The sequence below is a fragment of the Rhododendron vialii genome, chromosome 12a (assembly GCF_030253575.1).
Source record: "Rhododendron vialii isolate Sample 1 chromosome 12a, ASM3025357v1".
Classification (NCBI taxonomy): domain Eukaryota; kingdom Viridiplantae; phylum Streptophyta; class Magnoliopsida; order Ericales; family Ericaceae; genus Rhododendron; species Rhododendron vialii.
Genome location: NC_080568.1, coordinates 17823795 through 17841987, shown reverse-complemented (window position 1 = coordinate 17841987; position 18193 = coordinate 17823795). Strand labels below are relative to the sequence as shown.

At 39.1% G+C, this 18193-nt stretch overlaps 1 protein-coding gene across 5 annotated transcripts; it reads right to left on the bottom strand.

Moving 5' to 3' along the window:
* Nucleotides 1-1050: 1050 nt before the first annotated feature.
* On the bottom strand, nt 1051-16517 carry LOC131310031 (probable DNA primase large subunit). Of its 5 annotated transcripts, XM_058336812.1 has the most exons (21): nt 16264-16517; nt 15515-15576; nt 15329-15432; nt 15164-15245; nt 15016-15075; nt 14751-14817; nt 14211-14230; nt 13609-13692; nt 13457-13521; nt 10603-10651; nt 10472-10519; nt 10296-10385; nt 10066-10125; nt 8744-8803; nt 8205-8279; nt 7408-7493; nt 2679-2772; nt 2474-2578; nt 2276-2344; nt 1487-1568; nt 1051-1379 (listed from the first exon to the last, which is right to left on the bottom strand). In XM_058336812.1, exons 1-19 carry the CDS (start codon nt 16397-16399, stop codon nt 2327-2329), a joined length of 1365 nt encoding a protein of 454 aa, XP_058192795.1. In that variant the 5' UTR covers nt 16400-16517; the 3' UTR covers nt 1051-1379; nt 1487-1568; nt 2276-2326. The 5 variants fall into 5 exon arrangements, with proteins under 5 accessions (XP_058192795.1, XP_058192798.1, XP_058192793.1 ...); XM_058336815.1 differs by lacking the exon at nt 1487-1568 and having other exon boundaries at nt 1051-1363; nt 2260-2344; XM_058336810.1 differs by lacking the exon at nt 1487-1568 and having other exon boundaries at nt 1051-1419.
* Nucleotides 16518-18193: the final 1676 nt, after the last annotated feature.

The window sequence follows — 18193 nt, the reverse complement described above, 5'->3', positions numbered from 1 at the left end:
GTTGGAGCTCCAATCCTTACCCAAACTCATACCAAAAGTTGAGTTTTACTCAATTTTTTCACCAGATTAGTTGAGAACCAAATCCATTAGCAAATTTCAAAGGCTATATTTTGGTGGTAAGCAGTGGTGGTCGAGGGTGGTTGTCACTTGATCTAAGGTCAAGAGAGACAAAGAGAGAGAGGACGGTGGTGGTTTTGTGTCACAAAAGAGGTAGAGGGAAGGTAATCTGGGTATATCCCGTGGCAGCAGAGTGGAGGTGGGTCGACGGTGTAGAAAGAGAGAGAGACTTGAGGTGCTCAGAGTTTACAGTGGCAATCATGGTGATGGAGGCAACTGGTATTTTGGTGGCAGATGGGCCGTGATAGGCTTTGATAGTGATGATTGGATTGAATTTGCATACAAGATGGTTTTATGATTCGAGGGCTTAGTACCAAATCAAGTTTTTATCCAAAAAATTTTACTCAAATTTGACTTGGTGAGTAAAAATTTTGGTAAGGGCTGAAGATACTCTAATTGACTAGTTATTTGATACTACTTGAATTTTTTTTTTTGCTAATATTGTATATATCAGTGAAGTGTCATCAGAAAATTAGTAAGTTAATTTAAAAGAAAGTTCAACGTTTGACTATAGATTCGAACTCTAAACCTTCCCCTTAGATGCCAAGGGGTACGCGACTACCTGGTTTCATTTGGTTTGAGTTATGAACAATGAACTTTACATTACGGATTGAATAGTTATTTGATATAGACACTTAGTTTTCATGTCTCTATCTATAGTATTAAAAAGATTACCTTCAATGTATGGTAGATAGATAAATGTTTATTGTTGTTTATTTTCGTGATTATGTAGTGTTTTGTTCTGCTTATGTTGTTCTACTTATTCAAAACTTGAGAAGGGGTGGAGATTATTTGAAAAAAAGTCTGATTAACCTCTAGGCACTGATTAATCCCCAATTTACAGGCTTAGGCGCTAGGCAGTGCCTGGCCGCCCAACTAGCGCCTAGCATTGCATGTGCCAAAACAAGCATTGCACATTGGAATGTCCTAATATGTTAGAAAGGCATATAACTACTACTATTCTAAGAGAATAGTAATGAACTACTCCATATAAACACACCGATGCCACATTGGCATTCCAGGCTTCCAACATCATAGTATTGGTGAATTTTGCCAAGATACACTTCCGAAGCGACACAAATCAAAACTTCGAACTCACATATCCTAGTTTTATGAAAAAGTTAATCTCAGTTTCTTGTAACACCTTACAACCTACCAGCTTGTACACATGTTGGATCTAACATTGCCACAGCAAAGATAACTAAAACTCTCGAAGTCATTTCAGAAAACACTTCCTTTCCCTTGCCTGCCTTACTGCTACTCTACCTGCATATATAGTCATCCAAAATAGAGTGTAACCATCTGCATAAATGATTTACCTAAAAATAAAAACGTGCATAAAGGAATACGACACCGAATTAGTAGTTACCAAAAGTAAATTATGAGATTAAACGATAATCTTCCTCTAGTTCTCTGCATTGACTGTTAGATTCTTTCTGTCATCTGATGCACTACGAGAAGAATGAGTTGTGAGCGAGGTAAGGAAGTGGAATCCATAATAATCTATTCAAAAACAGTTTTTGAGAGAAATGATTCTTTTTTCGACCGGGAGTTGAATTGGGGTTTGTTTTCATAAATACAGACAACATAAGGTCCAAGTACCCAATCGCACTGGCCCTCTATGGATATGGAGCTGGTGACATCCTATGATCCTTAGAATTAGCGACTCTCATTTTTTTTGAACGTTATGGTCCATAAACCAGTGACTTTTTTGCCTCAACAGATGCCCCTGTTATACTCAAGGAGGATGAGAACCAACAATGAATGATCCATGAGTGCATAGGTCATTAGTTTTAAAAAAAAAAAAAGCTTCATTGTTGGTTCTCATCCTCCATGAGCGCATAGGTCATTAGTTTGATGATCCTTCATAGCGATTGCCCGTAATAAATGATCCATCGTTTTCACCGTTTTTATAGCTTTTACTGGGCAGAAAAGCAACTTTTTACTTTAAATGGTGTGCCAATACAGAAGTTGGGTTCAGTCCATCCCAAAATAATCACTACTCTTATTGTAGCTGCTTAAGGTTAACTGAAAATACGCCAGAGGTCCTAGGTTTACCAAAGAAATAACAATAAAGACGTGACAGAGAGAGACAGAAGGAGAGGGATTATTCGCATGGGTGTAACGAGAGAGGTTAGGGACAAAAAAAGGGACTCACACTTTTGGAGGAAATAGCATTGCCAGTCCAAAGTCCATAACTCTTTGCACATTACAATGTGGGATTATTCTGCACAAGGTGAGATCCATATCAAAATAGATGCTAGAACTACTCATGGTTAACATTTAACCAATCTTTCCATAATCCCCACGGGGAAAGTTGCTCCAGGGATCCTGGAATATTATAAATGGGATTTACCTTTTGCAGGATCTTTTGGCTATCAATGAAGTATTGATTTGGATGATTAATGCCAGCATCACAAGATGAGCCATGAACAGCTTCAAATGTCAAGGTGCAAGCCAACTGCACATATTGCTCACAAACATAATATCCCATAGAAAATGAAATAAAAACTGAAGCACCTGGAACAGCCGCGGGACAACTCCAAATGCAATTTTCTGACCTGATAATGTCTGTTCCTTACTTTATCCATCACATCCTCCATGGGACGATTGCCTACTCCCATTTTACCCAGGGCAGCTCTCAAATTCTCCTCACTTTCACATTAAACGGATAAGTTAGTGTTGGTTCAATGATACGTAGGACATTTGATCAATGGTAGCTGCAACACATGACCTTCGCTGGTTATAAATACCTAGTGTCTGGAAAGGGTAATCTGTATGCCCATAACTTCTTGTGGTAGTAAGTAAATCAACAGTACAGAGAATCATCACATTATGTTGATCCACGTTTATTCATATGAAAGGACGCACGTGCTATGTGGTTACAAGCTTACAACCCACATATTCATACAATCCGTCAATGAGTTCCAATTTTCCACATACTAGTTTAGAAGGTGCAAGATAAGCAAGAAAAAGGTGGGACAAATCCATCAGACCATCACGAAGTTATGAACAGCACCATCTTGATGACTAGTTTAAGGAAAGAAAATTCAAATAATCTGTTGCTCCAAGCAGTAAAACCGACAATTTGACAGAAAGGTTACAAGCACAAAAGCAAGACAAAAAACTTGTGGCAACAGTCTAGGGATTGGACACATTATTTGTTACTTATAATCGATAACCAAACCCATTAACATGAAGACTGGTGGTGAAACAAATGTTGGTTTAGGATGGTTTGTTGCTAATAACAAGAATATGAATCCTGTTGTCCCGGCTAGGGCCAGGAAACCACCTGACCACCCCTCCAAGGCCCAAGCAGAGTGCTGTTTCTAAATTTTGGCTTTATAAGCATGTTCATCTCCTTGGCCTTCTAGACACGCAAGTCAAGAAATCTAATATGTCCTCCATCTGCAATAACATCTATACTACCTATGAAGTCCTTTGGGAATTACCCAAACAGTGATGAAACCAGGATTGTTCTCCCCTGGAATGACGCTGTTCTTGATGTCCACATCATTAGCTCAACAAAGCATTCTGTTACAATCAAAGTTTCTCACAAGCGGCTCAGTGTTGGTCTCAATGCTACAGTTGTTTATGGTGCCAACCAAAGGGATCTAAGAGAGCAACTTTGATCTGAACAATGTGCTGTGTCTCTTTCTATGCCTGATCAAGAGAATTGGCTGCTTTTTGGAGACAAAAATATCGTAAAACATGAAAAAGAAAAGAAGGGGGCCCTAGCATTGGTATGGGCAATCAAGACTCTAATAAGTAATAACTGTCGAGATAGATTGGACATTTTATCTTCCCTACAAAGGCTGCTTCTATACCTGGAACAAGCATGAGAATGGCTTAATTTTCATTAAGCTTGATAGGGTCATGGTGAATGGGTCTTGACTTTATTCCTTTCCTGAATCTGAAGCAACTTCCCTCCCTCCTGGAATCTTTGAGCACCCTCTGTGGGCTAGTTCTTGTTAAGGTCAAAGCTGTGGTGATCACAAACCTTTTAAAAAATTTCAATTTCTGGATTAGACATCCATAGTTTGAAGACATTGTTTCCAAACATTGGCAAGGAGCTGTAAGGGGCCATCCTGTGTATCGGTTTGTTTCCAAGTTGAAACCTCTTAAAACTGAGTTCAAGGCTCTTAATCCCTCCTGTTGAGTTATTATTTCTCAGTGTCCTCAAACAAGAATTAATCAGCGGTTAATCGCCGATTAATTGTTGGCGGGGTCTATCCGATTAGGTCCAACTAACGATTAATCGCCGATTACTAATTAATATGCACCGACTAATCGCTCGAAGGTGGCCAACCACCCGACTAGCACGTAGCGACTTTTAGAATATTGGTATTTCTGACAGAGTTGTGAAGTCAATAGAGACACTGGAAAAGATGCAGCTTGATATTCAGTCTAGCTCTGATCCCTCTTCTCTTATAACTGTTGAAAAGGAAGCTTCTTTGGCTTATACTGATCTTAACATGGCAGAAGAATCAAGGATTAAATAAAAATCCAGAGAGAAATGGATCAAGCTTGGAGACGAAAACACCTCTTACTTCCATAAGAAAGTTGCAATTCACACAGCTAGAAACAAAATTTTATCTATCCATGATTCTCAAGGTGTTAGGCATGACAATTATGAAGAGGTCAAGACTATTGCTGTTAACTACTTCAAAAGTATGCTTGGTGCTTCTAAGTCTTATCCCTCTGATGGCTATACAAGATCTCTGCTCTCATTCATCCTTGACAAGAGTTAACCATTAGATTATTTTTCCCTAAACAAATGGTTGGATTTAGACATCACACTGCAACCCAGTCGTCCTCATTTGGGTGCAATATTATTCTCAAAGGGTGCCAAAATAATTCACTCAAGGTGAAATATTGTTTCATCAAAGGAACAATAGTAAAATTTTCAAAGTCAATTAAGTCAGATTAAGACCAGACACTAGCAACTCATTCGTTTAAACCTCAAAGGGAGCCATGTTAATTCACTCAAGGTGCAACATTGGTTCATAAAAGGAGCAAGCGTTATGTTATTCCAATGAAAAAAAGTTTGATAAGACAAAAATAGACAACCCAATCATCACCATTCTGGTGCTAGTTTGGTTAAATAAAGAGCAAAATCATTTAATGACAAGGAGCAATTTTTTTTAAAAGGAGCAAGCGTTACTTTTTCAATTGATGATGGGATCGTACCAAGTCAAGAGATAAGAGATCAATTGTTGCTGGGGATGGAGAAGCGATTGATAGGCGCTAGAGAAGAGAGGATGGGGAGGAAACTGATCGGAGCTGTGTGTAGTAGAGGGGAGAAAGGCGTGTCCCAGTCCTTGTTAGGGCTTTTCTCGCAAAGAGGGTGTGGGAGGTGTGGGAGGAGGGGGAAGGAGAAGTTTGAGAGGGAATTTAGGGCTTTTTAAGACAGGTATAAGCGTCCAGAGCTATTTTTGTTCCATGTATCTGCAATTAATATTTTCCTTCCCATGCCAGGCGCAATTTCATGAAAACCTCTACATGAGTCCGCCTCTGCATGAGTCCGCAAGTTTTTGCCCCAACCTCCTCTGAAATGCAATTTTCCTGTTGTCTTTTCACCCTAAATGCAAAGATGTGGGAATCAGTCACATTTGTTTCGCTGATGACCTCTTTGTTGTATGCCAACCCGAGCTTTCCAAATTGTGACATGTGCTCTTCTCGAGTTCCATGAATTCTCAGGCCTTCAACCTAATAAGAGCAGGAGGTATATAGCTGGTACTGATAATGATCAAACACCAGATATGCTTTGAGATCTGCTCTTTGTACTCTTCCTGTTAAATACCTGGGGGTGCCCCTTATTCTTCAAACTTACAGTTAGGAACTGCAATGATCTCGTCTCTAATATTGTAGCCAAGATTAAGAGCTGCAGGGAAAACAAATTCTTGTCGTCTGCTGGCAGGCTCCAACTTATAAAGTGTACTCTTCTAGCTCTATTAGTGTACACATTGAACAGCTTATAAAGATTTCCTTCGGACTGGACTGAAAACTACATCCACTGAAATAAAGTTTCCTTGGAAACCATCTGTTTACCTAAAAAGGAGGGAGGGAAAAGAACTGGAATCAAGCTTCTTTCCCAAGGCAAGTATGGGCCATCCGCTCTATACACAATTCCGTATGTGCAGAATGGTACTACACATACCTCATCAAAGGCAAGTGTGTCTGGACCATAATTATTAAATCAGACAGTTGTTGCACATGGAGAAAAGTTCTCAAACTAGGAAGTCTTGCAAGGTCTTTTATGAGGCATATTATTGGTAATGGTGCCAACACCTTCATATTGTTTAATAACTGGCTTCGCAAGGTCCCCCCTGCTCTCTTTTCTCCACAAGGATTATTTCTTCCTAAGGGAATTCCCATTACAGCCAAGGTATACTCAATCATTTACAATGGTCAACGGACTTGGCTTGTTCCTCCTTCCTTATTTCCTACCTTTTTGCCTGACTGTTCTAAAGCTGACAAGGTTCAATCGGCTATTTTCCCAATCAAAATATTTACTATTGCTACAACATGGAATGCTATTAGACCTCACTTCCCTATTGTCCATTGGCATAAACTTCTGTGGTTTCCTAACTGCATTCCCTAGGCATAATTTTATCTTTTGAATGGTCATTCAAGGAAATCTCAGAACTAAAACAGGCTGCTGAAATGGGGAGTCGTCATCTCTTCTAATTGTCTCCGCTGTCAGCAAGGCATAGAAACCCTTAATCTTTCTTGGTTGCCCCTATTCTAGAACCATTTGGAAGCAAATCTGTGTGATCTCTGTGGTATTTCCAAGGCCCAACAAACCTGGATGAATGAAGTTACTTGGCTTACAGGGAAATTCAGAGGGAAATCTTTTGCTAGCACTATAAGAAAGCTCGCTAGGGCTGCCATGGTCTACTCCACATGGAAGGAAAGAAATTGCAGAGTTTCCAGGGAATAAAAAAGATGCCCATCATTCATTCTAAAGCAAATCTGCGTTGATGTCAAAGATCAAAGGCTCCCAATTCGCCTCTTTAAAACAGACTCCTCTCAATTCTTTAAGTTTGCAAACCTTGGCACATCTCTCAAATGAGTTTTGCTCAAAATCTTTTAGTTGATTGTTTTTATTTAGCTTGTTTTCAATTGTTGTTTTTTCTTGGTGTTGTCTTGTACGCGGAAGGTCTGCCTCCCTTGATTCTTTGTAAGATTGCTCTTTTAAAAAATTCAGAGGCAGAAACCAAAAAGAATCCCAATTTACTACTTCAATGCTGGCTTTAATATACTGAAATAGTCATTCAGCGAGCTGACCTGAAATGACGAAAAGGGCAGCCATGATGATCTCCAACACCTGGAGTGGATGATATGATTTTTTGACAGGAATAAGGCGTATAATCCTGCACTCACCACGAAAAGAAATTTAATTTGGTAAGCATATGACTACTCGTATGCAGATCAAGCTTTGTATCCTAACTTCCCAGTATGAGACTCGTCACTTTCCTATGTATAATAAGTACTGAAGAAAAATGCAACTGGAGTAATATTAATAACACAACCAGATTTGGAGTAATACTCATCGAACTCTTCCACCCTTAAACTAACCCTGCATTCCCAAGAATTATCCATTTAGGTTGAGTTCTTCTAAACTTAAATTATTTCTTCGTTTTGTGTGTTTTGTTCATCTTTTATGAATTTATGTTAGATTTGCGTGATTTTTTTTGGATTAATCATCCGTCTCGACAAGAGGAGTCTAAGAAGTACAAAATTATGACCAAAAGTAAAAAAAAAAAGTTCACTAAAGAAGAAAAGAATATCGAACAGCTGTCTTTTGGAGCTTAAATGCCGTCTTATTTGAATTTTTTCAACATCGGTCCATAATTTTATACTTTTTCAATTCGTCACGAACGATTAACCCCTAAAATTACGTCGAAAACCTACACAAAAAGTTGAGAGAAGTAAAAAATACCAAAATAAGTTCCAAACTCATAAGTTTAAAAGAACGCAGCCTTAGTTGGAAGATTCTATGCTTTGCAGTTCTTTATTTTCATTGAAGGAATTATCTGTTTTACTAACATAACATTTTAGAAACAGAACAGTAACTTTCTTACCGTTCTCTTCCCTTCTTTTCCATAGTTGTGCCGTATACCGTATGCATATTCTTTATCAAATCTCTCAGCACCAATCTACAAGGAAAAGTATCAAAAGGTATACACCAAGATTAAAACAGAAAAAATGTGATATTCAAGCATCATGGCACACAACTGTACATGTTGTAGATAGAATAAAAACATGTTTGTTTGCACACCCACCCATGCATAAACACCCGCACGGAGAGAGAGAGAGAGTTTATATCATCAATAACTGGCATTATAATGACCTCAAGGCCTTAATATGCTAATGGCCGAATGAGCCCAAAATGACTATTCCACCTAAACAAGTCAATCAGTGATGGCCTGCTGTGATAGCATAACACATACACAGGTTGTTAAATTATCAAAACGATGATGCATAATGCAGTTGGTAGCTAGTGTGGCATTTGCTTCTTACAGCTTCATGTCAACGCAAGAATAAAACTCTTATGTTCCACTGAAACAAAACTTTAGCTTCCCACCAAAATGCTTTAATATACCAAGGCAACCAAGCTCACCTTATGAGAAAACTCAGCTTTCCAAAAGGCAAGGGCATCATCCAACTTCAATCCAACACCCTACAGGCAAAAAGAAAGAAAAATGAGTGGACACTGTTCAATGCACAACACCAAGAAGTAAAAAATGCAATAAGTAAATAGTACCATAATAATATGAAACGTGTCCTACGTTTCCCCAAAAATTACTGTTTATAAAAGCACTTCAGTTTACTTGAAGATATCAACTAATCTCATGATATTCAAGAAGAATTTTTTTTTTTTTCACTAGTGGAAACCTGGGTAGTTACCATTCTTGACTATAAATCCATTTTCTGCATCACAGATTCAAACCAAGCATAAAGTGTACCTATTACATAAGTACTAAGTACATAAATATGCAAATGAAACAAGGACAGTGCGGCCATCAATGCTAAATTAGAAATTTGGAGAGAAGCACTAGAGTCCAAAGGATTTAGGACAAGTAGGAGTATTATGATCAGGAAATATAAAAAAGCAAGCATTATAGGTATTTAAGTTCAATAATTAGCAAGGATGGAGAGATTACAGACCATCGGACCATGTAACTCATAGGATCCAAGTTGGGTGGCTCAAATGGAGAGCCGCTTTTGGTGTATTGTGTGATCGAAGGATATTTATAAAATTCAAAGAGAAATTTTATAGAACTGCTATACGACCAGCAAAACTATATGGGACGGAGTGCTGGTCTATCAAGAAGCAACAAGTGAGTTAAATGAGTGCAGCTAAAATGAGAATGTTGAGGTGGGATGTGGGATGTGGTAAGACTAGGATGAGAATCGAGAGATAGAATTAGAAATGAAAATATTCATGAGATAGTAAGAGTTGTACCTATATAGGACAAGTTGAGAGAAAATAGATTAACGTGGTTTGGATATATCTACCATAGACCTGTAAACGAAGTAGTCAAGAAAAGTGACATGATAGTAGTGGATAGTAGGGCTAGGGCAAGAGGAAGACCTAAACTGACTTTGGATGCCATGATACAGAAGGATTTGGGCTTACTAAAAGTGAACAAGTAGCCCTAGATAGAGCTCAATGGAAAAATATGATTTATGTAGCCAACCCAAATTGATTGGGACACAAGGCTGGGTTTGGTTTGGTTCGGTTTAGTACCTAAACCTGACCAAAATAAATCGAACAAGGTGTAATTCATGAAAAAGTGTCCAATAGACATACTCGCAGCGTCTCCAACAAAGGACACATGATATTGCATTCACACTAGACAAAGTAAAAAAGCACCACATGTTTCCCTTTCAACACCAACGCATGAGAACAAACAAGCATAACCAAATTGAAGGTGTGACCTTGAGAAATAGACCAAATTGCATCCTCCCTCCATGCTTTAAATGATGATCCTCTCTTAGCTGCATGAGTACCATCGACCAAGGAAATGAATGATCATAGTGAACAGAATTGTAAGTCAATCTCCACAAAGAAAAGAGAAGGGGAGGAGCAGAATTACAGGAAAATTCTTTTTAATGATCGACTTGTGATGCAACAGCAGTAACACTGACTGTATGACCACAACCTTTACCTTTTCAAACAGGTGGCGCATGCATAAAGGAAATGAACTTTTAGCTACTTGATCGATGTCCTTCAAAGATATTTCTGCAAATTCTCTTGGCTGCAAAATCAGCATGCCAAAATTGTCTGCATCAATTTGAACCTTTAAGACTGAAGAGATTACCCAAAATGAAGAGTAGAAAGTACCTGGGAATAGTCAGGACCGAGATAACTTGTCGATAGGGATTCCACAATCTATGGAAATATCAAAGCCAAGTTAGGCATTCTATTTTGAAACAAAGCCGATCTTAAACTGCAAATGTAAGTAAAATACTTACAGGAGTCAACCGATCCGCCTCTCGTTCTCTAATGGTTGATGTCCATTTCCTGAAAGTAAAGGCCGTTCCTTGTGAAAATCCGAAGGATTTGATCCCATTCTTTATTTTGTATTTTCCAATACAGGACAAATAATGAGTAAAGACGTCAAAATGCAACCACAATCTTGAAATGATTTGCATATAAACCTTTCTTCTCAGGTGTAAAGATGGCCTCAACCAGAGAAAATTTTAAATGCAATCAACGAAACTACAAATAGAATAAAACTTGATCTTTTGAAAAACTAGGACTAGTGAAGAAATCATTTCCACCTTATGGAATACCAAAACAGATTAAGAATCGACCTGGTGTATAGTGCATCTCAAACTCTCAATTGTTCTGTCGGACCGCTTTTCCACCATCTCTCCTAAAACCAATTGGTGTTAGCGAAGGCTTCAATTAAGTCTTTTATGGCATTCGACATCGCACCCACAAGTCTGTTTTTAGAGCAGTCGCAGGGAGTGGCATTGTATAACCAAATCCATGGTGGCACTCCAGGCCCGACAATCCCTCCCTCACGATGACACTCCCACGACTCGAACCCATGACTTTCTGGCTCTGATACCACTTGTCGGATTAGTTTTCCACCATCTCTCCTAAAACCAATTGGTGTTAGCGAAGGCTTCAATTAAGTCTTTTATGGCATTTGACATCGCACCCGCAAGTCTGTTTTTAGAGCGGTCACAGGGAGTGGCATTGTGTAACCAAATCCATGGGGGCACTCCGGGCCTAACATGTTCGAAGTTCGAACAATTAGAAAAAGTAACTTCACCCAAAGGATAGAAGTTCAGGTGTACATCTAACAAACATGTCCATATCAAGACACAGCTTTATCTTGTTCTTGGCAACTAGGGCTGCAAATGAGCCGAGCCGAGAAGAGCTTCATGCTACTCAAGCTCGGCTCGGCAAAATTTACGTAGTCTTGAGCTCGAATCGAGCTGCACAAATTCAGCTCGAGCTCGGCTCGCAACTTCATACCCCACGGCTCGAGCTCGGCTCGCCTTAGCTCAGTACGCGCAAGAAAAGATAAAGCTGCCACCGGGTGGGCTAGAGGCTCTACTTGTAGAGGAATCTTTTTGTACCACTTCATCATTTTTTCGATGTGGGACTCGTGTAATAGAGTTTGAAGAAGTTTTTCACTAGCACTTAGTCCCACATAGAGAGTTTTTAGACTCCTCAGGCATTCACTTTGCTATAAAGGCACCTTTCCCCTTCACCTTACACGTTTGCTGCCCTCGTTCTGTGAGTTGTAGCTTGCAGCTTGCAGCTTGACAGCTGTACCTTGGGATGATAACAACTTTTGTAGTAATAGGAATTAAGTTAAAAACATTTCTCTACGAAAGTATGTGTATATGTATAAAATATATATTTACATATATATAACCATTAGCTCGCAAGCTATATGTATAAAATATATATTTACATATATATAACCGTTAGCTCGCAAGCTGATCCGAGCCAAGTTCAGTGTTCTAAATGGCGGCCGCCCAGGCCGCCTAGGCGCTTGGAGGTACCCTGCCGCCACGCCAATAGCCCTTGGCATTTGATTTGGCGCCCAGGGAGGTTTGGCAGTGTTTGGCGGCAGCCAAGGCGGGCTTGGCGTCTTGGCGGCCTTAGCGGGCCTTGGCAGCGTCGTCGGCGTCTTTGGAGGCCTTTGGCGGCCTAAAAAATATATATATAAAAAATAAAACGAGGGAGGTGAGCGAAGCCCTGCTACTTATTGTCTTATTCAACTTATTTGATAGTTGCTACTACTTAATTTCATTTGGGTTTATACTTTGAAGTTTGAACTTGCATTATGGATACATGGAATATAGTTTGATTGGATAATGGTTTGTTAAAAAAAATAAAAAATAAAAAAATCCGCCGAATTGCTTGGCACCGCCTAGGTTGCTTGGCACCGCCTAGGCGGCTTGGCGCTTGGAGGTGGGTCTCCGCCCTACTACCGCCAAGCGCCATTTAGAACATTGGCCAAGTAATGGGTGGCTCGAGCTCGGCTCGTTTATTAAACAAGCTAGGTAGTAGAGCTTGAGCTTGTTCGTTTATGAATCGAGTTCTAGCTTGAACGAGCCGAGTCTCGAGCTGCTCGCGAGCGGCTCTGTTCGTTTGCAGCCCTAATGGCAACAAAAAAAAAGATGAGAACTAAAGATAAGCTTAGTAAATGGGGCTCTATTCCATCTTCCTTAGCTGTTTGCTCTCCCTGCCATCAAGGAATAAAATCTATACCTCACATCCTTGTAGGCTGCTCCTACTCCAGGCACATATGGTAGACTATGAGAGGTGTTCTAAACCACAACAAAATTGCGATGCTGAAATCTCATTGCTCATTGGAAAATTCAGTAAAAAATCATTTGGCAGCACGTTAGAAATTTTGCTCGGGCTGCTATGGTATACATATGGCAAGAAAGGAACTATAGAGTTTTTTCAAGGCCTTCAACGACCTTTATCCACTGTTTTAGATATGGGTTGTTTTGATCCAATTTTTATCTGTAAAGCAAACTCCCCATAATGCCATGCTTCATAGCTGTTTGGCAAATCCACTGTCGAAGTTTTGCCTCAGCTTAAGCTGAGTTTTGCTTGTTTGGAAGGTATACATTCTTGGTTGTTTGTAAGACTATTTTCCTCAATGAATTTCTCATTCATCCCAGAAAAAAACACACATACAGGTGCACACCTAATAAATGTTTGTGCAGACTGTAGAGACTAGAGAGTGAGAGTGAATTAGAGGTTGTCAAATACATCAGCAAGCAGTGCATAACACAATGTTTCTCTGATCAACACCACCTCATTAGACCCAAAAAAGATAATAATGATAACCTGTTTGTCAGCACAAGGGCTTTTGAAAGATGGCTGCGAAATCGTGTGACAACAAGGGAAGACACCTAAAAAGTAAGAATAAAACCTCAATGAGATAAACCAATTCTAGTATGATGTGGTGTGGGTTACAGTGCAATAATAACAAGGGGTACCTGATTCATAGCAACATATGCATACCCTTTCAGGAGAAATACTCTGCGACCAGCCACTAATTCTGGAACTTCTTCAAAGGGCACCTTCAATTACGAAAGAGGCGGAAAAACATGTAAATAATCCAAATCAAACTAGAAATCAGACGAGTTATTCTAATTCGAGATTTAGAAGATAGGGAAGCCCCTCTTTTCTCATTGTTATGCTCAATGGCATATCGAGATTTAGAAGATAGGGAAGCCCCTCTTTTCTCATTGTTATGCTCAATGGCACTGGAAACACCAATATGATTTTTCCACACTGGACGTCCCTAATTTTATGATGGTGAGCATTCAATAAATCATTTCCGCCTACCCCAGAAGTAAGACAGGCGAAGAATCAGAACCATCCAATTGCTTAATTTTGGAAGTCGGGCCCCAGGAATCCTCCTACAGAATGTTCCAACGAACTACTAATTTGTTCCCGCTAAAAAGTAGGAAGACTAATTTATTTACTTTCACAGGTCACTTGCCAATAAGATAAGAATTCGCTCAGTCACCTACTGAGAGAAAGACCAAAGTGCAATTGTTGCATTTGAAAGGGAAATTCGAGAAAGTACACGAACCTTGTAGAATATCGTATCAGCTGCGAAAGTATGAAAGCAACAAAGAGGGGAAAAAAAGATGTTAGAATACACACCATACTACAACTTTAGAAGTTGGAAAATTAACGTTTCATGACCTATAAATACAGAGTTCCAATTAAAGGAGAAAATTTAGATGAACCAGCACCCATATCTAACAGGTGTGAGCAAGACAGGAATGCATACTCTGACATTCAAAGGTACGCCCTTGTCTCATCCCACAAAATCACGTGTGCACAATACAAGGACATAGAGACAGAGGCAGGTGCAATAGCTTCAACTACGAGAATGCAGAAGTGTTCATTTACTGAAGCATATCGAATCACTAAAAGTCTTTTAAGAACAAATAGAAATGGAAATACAGGCAATTTGAGTGACAAGTATGCAGAACAACCCAAGTAATACACTTGACAACAACCTATAGATGTGGCGTACATATCAGAAATGTAAGCAAACAAGAGAGAAAAAATGGTTACTTGATGGAGAAAATGGCCAGTAAGTTTAGCAAGTAACAGCAGTTACCGTTAGGCATAGATTTTTTTTTTGGTCCTATAGAGTCTGCAACTTGGCCCAGTTTCTCCTTTACATTCTGTATAAGCAAACATGCCAAAGTAGCTCTGAGAGTTAAGCCTGACAAACACTCCATCCTCAAGATTAAAAATGCACAAATGGGTTGAGATTTTCTTCATGGGTAAAATTGAAAACCAAAAAAGACATTCATCTATCGACTATCATATATTCAGACAGAAAAGAGCGCAAAGCAATTAAGCACATGGACTGCAAGTACCTCGAATTCTGCATTGCTAACTGCTTTGTAAGGAAGGTCAAACTCTGCCATCAGTGCACGCTGCAAATTCCACAGAGCCACAAATGATCAGCATCAGACTTGGAATAACAGTAAAACTGTGAATGTTGCTGAAGAAAACAAACTATACCTGTACGTCAGAACTTTTAAGTCTGAAACGGTAACGAAAAAGGGTTGTTTCCATGGAAAGAAACCATTTTCTCAGTTCCTCCCTAATGCATCAGCAAAAAAACAAGAAGTAAGAATTCTGCGAGGATGCACTCTTGCAGAAAAAATCAGGGAGATAATTACTTACGTCCTACAGTAAACAAGGCGGAGAACAAAGTGGGAAATTATGTCCTTGTTGATAAACTCAGATGCTTGTGGGTGGCTCATATTTGACTTCCAGAGATCTCTTACCTATTTAAATACAGTAATAATAGTAGGAAATCGAACAGCTCTGCACGAAACACACAACAAACATTCAATGACTGCAATTTACCAGCGTCTCTACTTCATCAGGTTTCTTTCCTCGGGACAATCCATCAGAAATCCCTTTAAGAACTGTATGGACAACACCAAATTGCAGGATTTCAGAATGAGTAACAAAAAAGAGCACACTGCGAAATTTAAAGGTTCACAACAGAAACTCCATCAAAGAACGGCAGAAACAAACAATAGTATAAAGTGTTGAAGCATCCAACTCAAAATCAACTGGCAATGAATGAAGAGACCACTCATGCTCACATACTAGTTTTCAAGGTGATAATTAACCAATGTGGAACAATTCCAACACTATCCCGCACATGCGACCCCGACTCATACGTGGAGAGGTCAACCTAGGATCCAGAACATACGGATCACGACAAAGCAAAGTGCAACTGTGGCACAAACGAAGGTGGAAAGCCTCTAAAAATCTAACTTTGAAACCAATTGGCAACGAGTGAAGAGGCCGCACATGCTCATATACTAGTTTTCGAGGTGATAATTAACCAATATGGAACAATTCCAACATAAGGCTCCGTCAAATCCCCTCGTTTGATGTCCCTATCTAACCAAACAAAGCCTGAATGATGAAAAAATGCAAAAGCTCATAAAACCCTAGATCATTAAATAACAGAATTGAATTTCCTCAAGATTTGGTATAAACGGTAATAATATTTTTATGGAAAGAGAAAAAGAAACTGAGCTCTAGTGTTCGGTTAGCGAGAAAGCGTAGGAAAGGAAAGGTGGGGAGAAAGAACGAAAGACCTCGGAGGCGATCGATGGCGAAAAGCTCGAAATCTTCGAGTCTGACTTGGAGCTCTGGAGCAGAGCGGTAGAGGGGGAGACTTAACACGACGTCGGCGACGGCGGGAGTTCTTCTCTGTGACCGGACAATTTCCATTTTTTTTGCCCCTTTAGTCAGCCTGAAATCTGAAGACGGAGCTAATGCAGCGCCACTAGCCAACTGGCTATGATATAGAGAGAGAGAGAGAGAGAGAGAGAGAGAGAGAGAGAGAGAGAATTGGCGGGAAACGCTTCCCTAATTTCCTGGAAATCGGGTCAACTAGATTCAATCCGAGCCCAACGAGAATTTTTGGTGGTTTCTCAATGTTAAAAAAGTTCTAGAGATGAAGAAAATTTCGTTTTGTCTGTATTAAAAACAATTCGTTTTTGTTAGTTTTGCAATAAACTTCTATGGATTATTGGTTTGTCCTGACGATAAGTTTTGTTGACTTTTTCTAAAAATACGTTGGGTAATGTCATAATTTCTTACTTTTTCGATTTCTCTCATCAAGACGAACTAATAATTCATAAAAGTTTGGTACAAAACTAACAAACACAAAAAAAAATTATTAACAAAGACAACGCAAAAATTTCTCTCTCTATAACTTTGAGTTCAGTGGAAACACTCACAAGTTAGGGTTTTGCCCAATAGTCATGTAGCGCTCTTTTAGAATGTAACATCTAGGGTTCGACTTATATAGATAAGAGGTTGGTTGGTCATGATAATAATAATCTAACAAATACTAACATCTTATTTTTTGATAAAAAAAAAGGTAAGGGTAGGCTTGCGAGTATGAACGTAAGAATTTCTTTCAAAAATATCTTAAATTACTAGAATTCGCGAGACCAAAATTTATTTAGAGCCCGAGCAAAAGAGCGATGATTTAGAGCATCCGCAATGGAAATAATCAAAATCAATAATCAAAATGTGCCACGTCAGCATTTGATTATCCATTTAGTTCATAATCAAACTTAACAAACTTTACCTCCACATTGGTTATTTTTGCATCCCTATAAAAAAAACCCCCCCACAATACGCAATGCATCTATGTCTAATTACAAACGAGTTCTAATCACGCACCCGACCACACTAAATTATTCTTCTCAATGAAACGATTCTAATGTGGGGTGTTTTTTAGTTTTTTAGTTTTGAATTTGGTTATTGGGTTTGATTATTGAGTTTTGGTTATTGGTAAAAGTTGTTAAGTTTAGTTATGGAATTGGTGGAATTTGGTTATTTACTAAAAGACTTGTAACTTGCTTATTACAATGTGAGGTGTTTTTTTAGCTGATACGCACACAAGATTGTATGATCTTGGGTGCTCAAATCCTTCGATTTGCAACGTTTCTATACTCATTTGATCGCTAAAGTCAAATTTTGCACGTAAGGTGTTTTGCTGAGCTTTCCAAGTAAAACGAGCGATTAAGGCGGTTTTGCGTGCCAAGGGATGTTCGGGAAGTACATTGGTGTCCAACCACTCGAGGCCATAGAAGTGGTGCCGCCAAATCCTAAAGCCTTGAGGCAAAGTCTTGTATGAAGCTCAACCAGTTCAGCAAGCTAGATCTTCATTTCTGCAGAATGTTATCGATAACAAGAGTTAAGTTATTGATAACAATGCTCCATTCCTGCCCCACCAAGCATTCGGTTTCCTGAAGTTATCGATTACTCTGTTCAAGTAATCGATACATTTGCATCATTTTGGCCCAGAATTTGTCAAGAGGCAAGGAAAGCGATAACTTTTGAGCAATGTTATCGATAACATATTTTCTTGGGTGCCTATTAGAGTGATGTTATCGATAACAATAGCAATGTTATCGATAACATTTTGTCCGAGCAAATATTTTTCTTACTTTTTCAGACTTTCCACTTATGGAAATTTTCTTTTTGTGGGTTACTTTTTGGGATTTTTCC